General features: G+C 39.6%; 1 protein-coding gene across 4 annotated transcripts in view; it reads right to left on the bottom strand.

The window, feature by feature from the left end:
* Positions 1-2797: 2797 nt before the first annotated feature.
* Positions 2798-11705, bottom strand: part of BCL11B (BCL11 transcription factor B) — a 91645-nt gene continuing 82737 nt past the window's right edge. For all 4 annotated transcript variants that reach the window (XM_057398978.1, XM_057398979.1, XM_057398980.1 and 1 more), the window contains one exon: positions 2798-5320. In XM_057398978.1, coding sequence (XP_057254961.1) covers positions 3309-5320 — 2012 coding nt within the window. In that variant the 3' untranslated portion in view covers positions 2798-3308. The remainder of the gene's footprint in view (positions 5321-11705) is intronic.

Genomic DNA, 11705 nt, shown 5'->3' with positions numbered 1-11705 from the left:
TTTGCTATAAAACAACTTTCTTCCAGAGGGCAGTGGCAGGGTGTGGGCAGCAGTGAGTGTGGGTTGGCCAGGAGAGGGAAGATGTGTTGGACATCTTGTTTGGAAGGGCAGGGGGGAAAAATCTCCTCTCTCTCAAATCAGTGGGGAAGCTGTGGGATGTCACCCCAGACACCTGTATGGGAATGGAATTTCATTTCACACAAATAGGCAATAACCATCCAGCCTGGTTCACCATACCTGTAAAACCTTGATGCAAGGGGTCCAGGCAACTTTGAAGTTATTTAGAGCCCTGTGGGAACAGCACTTTTTTGTAGGCCATTTCTGACAAAAAAAATATATACAACTAAAATTATTCGTGAACAACAAGAACATAAAATTAAAAATAAAAAAGCACTTAATTATTTTGTTTTGTTTCTTTTACTCAAAGGTCGTCAAACAACCCCCTTTTTTTTCCTGTACAATAAGGACTTCACATACAAATTTTTTTTTTTTGTTTTTGCAATATTTTATCCTGCCAAATTAAAAAAATATATTATGGCAGCCTGTTTGTTTGTTTTTATTTTTATTTCCAAATTCACTAACAAAAAGGTACATTAAATCCCTTTAAAAGGACAAGCGTACAGTTAAAAAATTACAAGCTTCAGTAAAAATACAGCAAGTGCCTACATCATATGAATCAACCAATATCAATATCCATTCCAGAAGGGGAATAAAAGGGGGGAAGGGAAGAAAAAAAGAGAAAAATAGGTACAGGTCAGAAACGTGATTTTTTTTTTCTGCAAAGCAATAACAATATTAAGCACTTTTTTCTACATACTTTTTCTACAGGGTGTAGCAATCACCTTTTAATCCCCAAATACAAGATTCTATACATTTTTTGAAATAAAAATTCAACACCCAAGGCAGAAAAAAATTTACTAAAACTCAAGACTTTACAGTTACAGTGACAAGAACAAATTTATAGACCCACCATTTAAATTTTACTGCAACATTTTCAAGGAAAAAAGAAGTTTTTTTTTTTCTTTCTGGTTTTGTAAAATGCCCAGGCATTCTCCATTATTACAAATACTGGTCCACTTTTACAGTAATCAAGAAATTTTAATATATATAATATATACTAAAACCCCGTCACCAAAAGAAAACAATATACACATGGCCATTATGGCATTTTTTTAATAATCTATTAAGCAAACTTTGAAAAAAAAGAGATTGCTCAAACACACATACACACAATTTCTTTTTTACCCTTGTATGTATTCAATACTGTAAACGTATTTTAAGACAGAGTGCACTAAATTTAACTTTAAAAAAAAATTAGCCGTTGTTCCTGAATTGTTTTTTCTCATTCAATGTTAACAACTTGTAATTTGTGTCATTTGCGTTTTAATTCAGCAGTAACTCATTTCCATTCCATTTCCTAAGCAGCGTTGTCCTGAAAAAAAAAAAGGCTGAGAATAATTCAGCTAATGGATGTCCGAAGTTGTGCTGGGTATACATCTTCATTTGATTGGGTCTTATGGCATTTTCATGTCCACTATCTTCAACCAGTAATTTATTTTTTTTTTAAGTAAATGTGGCTCTTTTTTCTAAAGAATGTACTTTTCTTGTTTTACTTTTTTTTTTTAAAGTCTTTCCATTTCACAAAAACATTTTGCATTTGTCTCAAGAGACTCAAATAGGAAGATCAGTTTTCAAGGCACTCACATCAAATTGAATGGCAGTACAAAAACTGTCCAATAAATTATTTCAATTTATTTTTTCTTTATAGTGCCAGTATTGTGAATGCCATGCTTAGCAATACTGACACTTAATCTCAGTTGTTCCCTTACAGTTTAACCCACCTTTGGGCCAAATAGAAGAATACGATGTAATTTCTTGTTGAGAAGCCATTTTGCTCTTAACCACAAACAAAAGCTTTAAAGTGCGGGTCAACATAATTAAAATATCTAACCATAATTGTCCACTGTTGGCTAGTATTAGTCGTAAAAGGCTTTAAAAAATTTGGAATTTGAAAGTAGAGCAGGTGTGTTTTTCTTTACTTTTTTCTGTTGTAATGCTTTTATCTGAATGCAATTCTAGTCCTAATTAAGTCAAGGAGAAAACTCTTACCGACTTCAGTAGGAGCTGAATCTTGCCAAGACAGCTAAAGCAACTAGAATTTATTTTTCCCTTCTTTATAATAACATCATTGCACATCATATAAGATAGTTCTAATATTTCTATTCATAAACCAAATGCCTATGAGTTGAGGCTTTTCATTGCAAAATTCACTCTCCCATCCTTTAGTAATTATTTTAACTACAGCAAATATGGACTAAAGTAGATGTCCTGAACACAAATTTATGATTTTGTCATTTAAAAGAAAAAAGACGGTATTTGGCTCCTCCAAGGTTTGAAAATATATGATACTTGGGATACTTTTACTGTCTGTGGGAAGAGTAGCAGGAAGGGAAGACAGTGGGAAAGAAACCCAAAAGGTGATGAAATGGCACCATTATATTGCCATCACTTTTAAGAGCAAGAAGAGACCATCTGATAGTAACACACAATTAAGAATGTTTCTGGATTTTGTATGTAGCTGCCTTCTGCACCTATGCTTTATCCGTTGCAACAACTTTAGTGATTAAATCTATCTAGAAAAGGCCTCTATCGTCAGCGACATTGTCAGCGCTGCATATTTGATCCAATTCCAAAAGAAAGTGCTAATTTTAAGATTGTTATCCGCTGTACAATTTTGTAATCCCTAATCTTTAAGGTTATTTATGAAGAGGAGGGGGGGGGGGGGGGAGAGGAGAAAAATAAGAAAAAAAAAAGAGTATTTCTGTTCAAATGCTGGCTTCTTCACAAGAAATTACACATGCTTAGCTTAAATTTCAACAAAGCAGCGGCCCAAAAATTAGAATTTAAAAGATATGTTTCTCCTCTACAATGCAAGTAATCTCAGGCTACGACTGGGTAAAATTAAAAAGGGATACCCAACAAAATTTTTAAAGAAATTTAAACAGAAAGAATAAAAAAAAGTACCTGCACATGCCAAAAAATTACAAAAACCCAATAAATACAGAAATTATTGCACAGTTAAAAGGCTCCACAATTTTTACTGCCTTAATCAACCCTCGGGTTTAATAGAACTTTGCAGACACAGGTTATATTTAAGTGCCAAAGTCTGGCACCTACCGTATTTATGCTAAGTTATGTTTACGGAGGCAAGTTAGGTCATCTTTTCTCAGTTGGCAATAGTTAAACTGTACAAATAAAATGTTACCTAGACCCCTGAAATTTAACCTAGCGGGGGATGGGGAGGGCCCTTAGCTTCTTTCTGCCTGCTCAATTTTGACGTCATTTGTCAGCAAATGTTCTCCATGCCACTTTTTCATGTGTTTCTCCAGGGTGCTGTAAACACTGAAGGGCATCTGGCAAATGTCGCAGCGGTAGACCTCCTTCCCTATCTGGCCATGCGTTTTCATATGGCGCGTCAGCTTACTGCTCTGGGCACATGCATAGTTGCACAGCTCACATTTGTAAGGCCGCTCTCCAGTGTGGCTCCGACGGTGCACCGTCAAATTGCTGCAGTTCTTAAAGACCTTGCCACAGTACTCACATGTATCGCTCCTGCGCCCTTCCTTCGAACTGGGTCGACCAGGGCCGGGACCACTGATGTGGGGGGTGCTGCCTCCGCTTGCCGTGCCGCTGCGCCCTGAGAGCCCCCCGTCCAGCATGTCCCCTGGTGGGGTGGAGAAACGCAGGCTTCCGTTCTCCGATGAGTGTTCGGAGGAGGTTGCGAAGGGGGATTGTCGGGAGTCTGTGAATCCAAGGAATGGATCCTTCATGAAATGCCGTGATGCTGCATACCCTACCAGCCACTGGGAGTAAACGTTTTCAGAAGGTATTATTGTTGCTGGTGGCAAGTCCAAATCTTTCTCTACCTTTATTCTTTTAGAGGAATTGTTTAAACTAGGGCTTGTGATAGGTGTTGGCTTGCGGGGAAACAAGTTTGGGAAGGGTTCACCTGGGCCAAAGTTTCTTCCATTGACTGTCCCTTCCTCAGTGCGGTCTAGCTCTCCTACCACTGAGTCTTCATCAGCTGGATCTCTCTGACAGAGGTCTCGAGGACACAAGTCTCGCTGGTCAGAAGACCTTTTCATGAAGCTACTCCTCTTCTGTTTTTCAGCTATCATGTCATTATATTGCTGGATGGTACCTAGACTTACATTCTCAATGACTTTTCCCAACACAAGGGATTTCTCATCTGGCAGCGACTTGGAGCCATTTTCTCTGTTACGACTCAGCTCCGAATCCATACTGAAGCTTGACTCTGGCCGGCTCTCGTTTTCAAGCTCCTCTTCCTCTTCCTCCTCCTCTTCCTCTTCTTCATTGTCATGGCCCAGCGAAGGATCGCTCTCATTCCTGAAATCGGCCTCACTGGATTTCAGTCCCTCTCCAGTGAGCTCGCTTGTGCCTGGCTCAGGGGAACTAGTGGTGGACAGTCCATCATCTGACCTGCCCGTCATGGAGCCAGCTTTATGCATATGCGTTTTCATGTGGCGTTTTAGCTTGCTGGCCTGGGAGCAAGCGTGGTCACAGAGCTGACACTTGTAGGGCTTTTCTCCTGTGTGACTGCGCCGGTGCACAATAAGGTTACTCTGGAACTTGAATGTTTTCCCACAAAATTCACAGGACTTGCTCTTGGCCTGAGGCTGGGGAGGTGTAGTGCTGCTGGGGGGCATGGGAGGCAGTGGCGGGGTGCTCAAAAAAGGTGATTTAGGACTTGGCTGAAAAGGATTCAACAGGCGATGCATAGGGTTGGTGCGACTGGGTGAGACTGGCGGAGGGGTGGAACTGTTTCCTGCCAGTTCTCGAAGCCTTCTGGAGAAATCCATCGCTGGGGATTCAATTGCCATGGGGTTTAAACGCATAACTCTGTCAAAGGCACTGGGATGCTGGGCAACTAACCCCATTTCTTCGGCACTAAGGCGATGTGGATCCAGATGATGACGAGGTGGTGGGCTGAACAGCGGAGGTGTGTTTGGGAGCCGACCTTCACCAAAGCCAGGGTGTTCACGCAAGATGGGTCCTGTCATTCGCAAAAGATTGAAAGGGTTGTTGTCTCCAAGGAAATTCATCAGTGGGGACTGTGCAACAGTCTCCGGTCCCAGAGGAGGAGGGATAGTGATGCGTGGAGTAAGGGAACTGCTTGAAGGGCTTGTTTCCAGGTAGATGCGGAATCCATGTGTGTTCTGGGCATGCTGAAGCAAGAACCAAGCGCTATTAAAAGGCTGCTTGCATGTTGTGCAAATATAGCTTGAAGGCTCATCTTTACCTATAAAAGAAAAAGAGAAAGAACACTCAAAAAGTAATACAGCAGAGAACATTTAAATACAGTTGGCATGCACTTTATTTTGCTAACACATTTCCTCCTTGGCATTTCTGAAAGAAGGACTTAATTGCAATGTATTGACTGATATAAATTGTTGAACAGCACATTTACTCACCACACTTATTCACTTAACATGTATGACAAATATCACACATACGCATTGATGCTATATGTGTTTATATCCTCTAACTTGCAAATAAAACCTTCCTTTATGACGCAGAAGGATCCACATCCTTTCACATGTTTATTCCACAAAAACATTTTGTTTCAAGGGATTTATTACTACAGACAGAAACCAAGGAAAATGCAGTGTGGTAGGTTTTACAAGGCACCTGCAAGGAGCTTCAGTGTCATTCTCACTCTGTCATTTTATATTTTTATATACTTCATGCAGCAGTCCCCTGAGATCTTTCTAAAATTAATTTATACATGCTTCAGTCATGCCAGCACTTCCATTTTTAAAATACTACATAGGTATTTAGCTGCACAAGTTCTATTCAAGTCAACAGGAGCTTGGAAAACATACCCTTGCATAAACCACTTTGACATTCTTTTTGCCAAAACACCAAGAAGCCACTCAAATGAAACATCCGGTAATCAAAGCCAACAGCATAGTTGCAATTAACAGTAACAAACGTCGGGCCGTGCTTGAACTGGGTCCCAAGAATTTCTGAGCCTGAGCCTGCCCTCCAATGCAGAAACTCTCACTGGAGCCAAAAACATTGTTCTGTTTGCCTTTCTAGCCTTTTTGAACGACTGCATAAAGGTGGAAAGCATTCCTTTAACCTTGATTCAGCTTTACATAAAGGACAGGTGTGGACAAGTCCATACTACAGTCATAATTTTGCTAGCTAGAAAATTCCAGACCTGAGCACAATATAAACTATGTGCTATCTCGAAAAAGCACTTTCTCCCCTCTCCTCGTTTTTTTCAATGCTTCTTCAAGACTCTGATAAATTCATAAACGTGTGTCAACTTGAAAATCATGATCCAGGATTTGTTTTGTTGTTGTTGTTTTTTAAATGAGGGGGAGGTTTCCTGAAAAACAACTACCCATTTTAGAATATCTAAAATTAATTTCTTGCTTGTTTGTTTGTTTATGAAAGCACATATTTTGGCTAGCAATGGCCCCACTGCACCTAAAGGCGCTAAACTTCCTGAAAGTTCAAAGCCTGAACCAAGCTTCCCACCTAACCCGTATGTGCACAACTGAGATGAAGCCCTATCCCAGCCCCTTCACAGATCCAAAGCTGAACTACGTAACCCCTTTCTAGATGGAGAGGACTGCAATTCACAAAAGCCCAGTGCTTGAGCTTGAGAATGAGCTTATAAGGTGAACAGAGCTCTATTATCAAAACTACCTTTGTAAAGAGGAATGACTCATAGCAGTCCAAAAAAAATAAAGGAAAAAAAATTAAACTCGAGCACACCAGGTGAAGCAGGATTGCTGCTGACTGAATTCCCCTCTGCTGGCAGCTGCAGGAACGGCTACTGATAACAAAACCTACAAAACCTTAGACAAGGAGACTAGAGGATTATCTGCCTACCTATCAGCCTGTCAGTCTATTTAATGTTATCACCCAATGTACATCCATAAAAGTGTAAAGGAAAAAGCATCTATCAGATTGAGACTTATTTACAAAGGTAGGTGATAAATGTGGTGTAGCTCCTCGAGCTCCTATTGATTTAGTAGGGCTACTGCTGTGGATAGCAGCTTCAGACCCTGATTTCAGAGAAGCTGCCTCTCTACATCCAAGAAAAGACGCACACAACACACCAGGCGTTTCTGCCTCTCTGACATGGCCCCTGTGCCCCGACCCTGCACACTGCGTTGTATGGGACAGACCCAGTTGTTTTGATTACTCTCTAACAACTGCTCTTGGAAAAAAACACAAGTTTGGGAACTGCACTCAGCTTGGAAAAAGTGCCACTAACTGCTATTGACATTAATGAAAGCCACATACAAACACGGAAAGGAACTGATACATTATCCCTTAAAAATCTACTCAGCACTGAGGCAGTTAGGGAGTTTTATGTCAGCTCTGCAGCCAAAGCAACACTAAATGCTCCCATTATTACTTCAAATATTTAAATTTCTGTTTCTTACAGAAATATGATGAAAATGTCTAGACCTTTAATTTTCTTGCACAGCAACATCTGTAGTATAAAAAGTGACAGAAATCACTGAAGCAGACTAAAGTATGTAACATACTCTGTCAAACGCTTTTTTTTAACAATATGTTTTACCTCAGCTCACCCTAGAATAGATTTTAATAAAGCCCCTTCCGAAGTGTGATATAATAGCAAATGAAGTGCAGCATCTTACAAGGTCATATATCTTCAAATTAAAGAGTGCTCTGCACCCTTCACCTTCATTTTATCCACTCTAATTAATCGATTTATTACCCACAGCTGTTCGATTCTTTCATTTTTAAAGTCACAGCATGTATTCTTTTTTCATTCTTTTTTGTTGTGGGTTTTTTTCTTTAAAAAATTTAAGTGTGAGAGTGTGTATGTCCTTGCTTAGCTCATGAGCTGACAGGATGAAGAAAGCTGTGTATTAGACAACAACGACAACAACAGCAACACGTTTACTTCAGCACATACGTAAGGAGAAAAATTCCTGAGCAGACTGAGGATCAAGGCCAATCTAAAACTGAAATGGCTGATTAAAGAAATTATCCTCAAAATGGCAGCTGGCTGGATGCTTGCTACTACTTGTTACATGGAACTGAGGTGTTTTGTTTTGTCCTCCAAAACTTCACCTCTGTAATATTCAAGTGAGGAAAGTAAATCCCCCTCCTTTTTAGTTTCTTTTGAAGAGAGCAAATTAGTCCTATTAGTGCTAAGATTTACAAGCTAGCAGTCATAAAATAGTCTTCCTTTTTGTTTTGTTCAGCTTTTATGCTCTTTAACTCTGAGAGACCCTAACCTGATGGCAAAATTGACTGCAGGCTACCTAGCTATCAATCCCTGGCTGCTTCACGAGTGTTCATGTGTGCATGCCTGTGTGTCTACTGTTTAACTTTCACAGCCCTCAAAGACTCTCCCTAGACTCCCCATTTAAAAAAAAAAAAAAAAAAGAAAATGTTCATTTTCATATTATCACTTCATGGTATCTTGCCTAGAAGTTGCCCTGAGCAGTATAGATGCTCACTTTTAAGAACAGAACAATGTCAAAAACTCTTTGAAGATCCACTCCGAACATTTTTATATTCAAAAACTTGCTAAATATTTTAAACATGCCCAGAAACAGCCACGTATTGCTCAATAATGATCCTTATATTTAATAATGCAGCGCACCTACACTATAAAACTCTTTGTTATAAGGCTACTTTTGATATATGGCTATCTTAATCCCTTGCCACCTGCACTGAAGTCTGGTTAAATACCCGCTTTATGACAACCAGCTATATAGGCTTTGCCACATGCAGTCTTTATCACTTCAGCATGTGCTTGACTTTGACCATGTGAGTAATCAACATCAGTGAAACTTAAGCACAGGCTGAAGTGCTGTGCTGGATAGTGATGAAATTATTAATGTGTTTAGAGTTAAGCACAAGCAAAGACTTCATTAATACTGTTCAATGAATTGCACATGGATTCAACCCTACACTCTGTAACTAGGCATGACTTTCAGGGCTGATGGCTCTAGTATAACTTTTTATCTTTACATTAGTTGATAGATGTGGTATATGTACTGAGATGCGGCATCCAGGCTACAGCTTGGGCAGTCAACAGTAGCTTTAAGGTTGCTCTAAAGCCAAACAAATACTGTCACTGGAACTCAGGCATGAGGCAGGTTTGTAGGCCTGGATCCTACTGAGGTCCTACTGAGGTTCAGAAATATTGTTTTGTAGGCTAGGAAGGATGGTGTCATTAAAGAATGAGAGGACTGGGATAAACCTTAAGGGTTGCCCTTGCCCGATTCCTGACCCAAAGGACATCCATATCTATGCATCTGTTGATATCTATGTCAGATACTTCAAAGGCCCCCCTGATGGAGAGTTTATAACACTCCCAAAGTTTACCTCATTCCTTTTCTCCTTTACTATCAGGAAGGTTCCCCAAATGCCTAATTTAAATCCTTCTTCATACAATTTGAGATTATATTTTGTCTTACCTACACATACATGAAAATCATAGGAAGCAATTTAGTCTGCACATCATATACAGATATCCAGCCCAAAGATTTTCAGTTGAACCACTTCATGTCTTAAAAAACAGATCTCCCAACTTGAATTGGAAATGCCAAGTGAGAGAGAATTCACCAAGTATCAGAGCAGTCTGTGGCAATGGTTGACTATTTTCAGCATTAAAAAAAACTTCTTCTTTCCAACTTGCTGAATTCAACTGCCAACATTAGATCGTTTAATGTTTTTACTTGGTAGATTAAAAATCTCTCCAGCATCATCTCCCTAAGCAGGTAATTATAAACTATGAACTTGTTGAAAACTCTTGCCTTTTCTGAGTATTATGACAAAAGATGGTCTTTTCCAGAAATATTAAAATGTGTTCCCTTCATTACTGCATGACAGATTATGATCTGTTCAAAATGTCAAAGCAATAATGAGCTTCTTTCTCTTTCATGAACAGCACACAACAAAGCTAAATTCAGATCCTGCCTCCCAGATTCTGCCCTTATGGAGGGCAGTGAGAAAAGACAGGTTGGTCTGCCCAGCCCAGAACAAGAGTAGCCTGGGTCTGTGGGCATTCATCCCACTGCACTGGGCAGCCTGAACCCCCGATTTATCTGTCCTCTGCAGTCTGACTTGTATCATTTAGTGATACACAGATCTTCCTTGCCCAGTAGGTACTTAACTTTATATACACCCTGAACACTGAGCACCTTTGCCCTGGAGATAAATTTCCCTCAAAATATCCTCAGTTATTCCGGATACTATCAAACAATAATCAGTGTATGATAAGAACTGTTTAGAATTCATTATTTTCTGTTGGGCTACAGTGACATCCAGTGCCTTATGAATCCTCCTCTCAGCATGCTTGAATAATTCCATTAGCTGTAACAGAGAACAAACTCCCCCTCTTTTTAATCACCCACCCATAAACCCTTGCCAGGACTGCAGTGAGGACCTGCAGTTAGGTCCACGTAACCACTGCCATACCTCTAGCAGTACTTCCTAGGCAACATTTCTGGTTCCCTTTACAAAGTTACAACATCAGCAATAAAAATGTTAAAGAATCTTAATAATGCTTTACTGCACCTTTAGAAGTTCAGGAAAAGTAGAAACTTGCAAGCTCTAAGGAAAGGACACTTTTTATTGTAGCACTCAGGAACAGACATGTACTAAGTTCCTACAATCTTTCCACCACTGTTATTCTCTTCTCCACCACTTCATTTTTAATGAACATTTAAATAATTACTCCTTGTTATTATGATGGTTACTCTAATAATGCCAAAAAGGTAGTGTGGATGCTCCATAAAAAACACACCTTTAATTGAATTATTATTAAATTAAAATGCCATAATTGAGAACAGTAGTTTAACAAGTCTCCTTATAAGACCAGCTGACATTAAAGAGAAGGGCATTAAATACTGGAAAGATTTAGTGTTTCATAATGAAGAAAATATATGGTTATATGTGGTTTGACAGGTCACCTAGACAAGGGCCAAATATTTTCCAGGTGTCTGCAGAGTGGATCTGCAGTGTGAACGATAATTGGTTCATACCCAGTGCTTGATCGGGTACACAAAAATATCTCTAACATAGGTATTTCTGCTGAAAAGGTTTTATAAGCCATATTACCACTCTAAATTGTCCAAGTTAGCAAGAACATTTACTTACATGTGTTTCTGATTGAATAAACATATGCTGAGCACGCCTAATATCAAGAGTTTTATCCTTCCTGCACTCCCCAGATTGTTTGGAAGCGCTCCTACCTCCATTTCAGAGGTACTGAGTCTCAGTAAAAAAAGACAGAAGTGTTAAGTAGGGTCCAAGCCTGGGTGAAGATCACCACTGCCAGTCCAATGCCAGTCACTTGTTGTAAACACCAGACTCAAGGGAACCATCTCTTTTTCTACCTCTCTTCATTTTAATTTTGTTTTGATGGCAACGTGAACTGAAGAAGTAAAAAAAGTCAACTCCTCTCACATCCCCAGAGCTAACAGTGCATCTATCCCTACACTGCCTTGTTTAAAGAAAGAGCTCAATAGTGTCTTGCAGCACATCCTGCTAAGGGTGACAGGGACTATCACCAACAGTTTGTAAAGTTAGCATCAACTGGCAACTAAAGTTGGTATTTTATGACTTAGCAAGACGCCTGCAGTCTCACAACCTAAGCACCTCCAATTCTCCACTCAGAT

Source organism: Pezoporus wallicus, unplaced genomic scaffold, assembly GCF_028554395.1.
Source record: "Pezoporus wallicus isolate ANWC-B61680 ecotype Strahan unplaced genomic scaffold, APGP_CSIRO_Pwel_v1 contig_8218, whole genome shotgun sequence".
Taxonomy (NCBI): Eukaryota; Metazoa; Chordata; class Aves; order Psittaciformes; family Psittacidae; genus Pezoporus; species Pezoporus wallicus.
The sequence above is the reverse complement of the archived record's forward strand: the minus strand, read 5'-3'. Positions and strand labels throughout refer to the sequence as shown.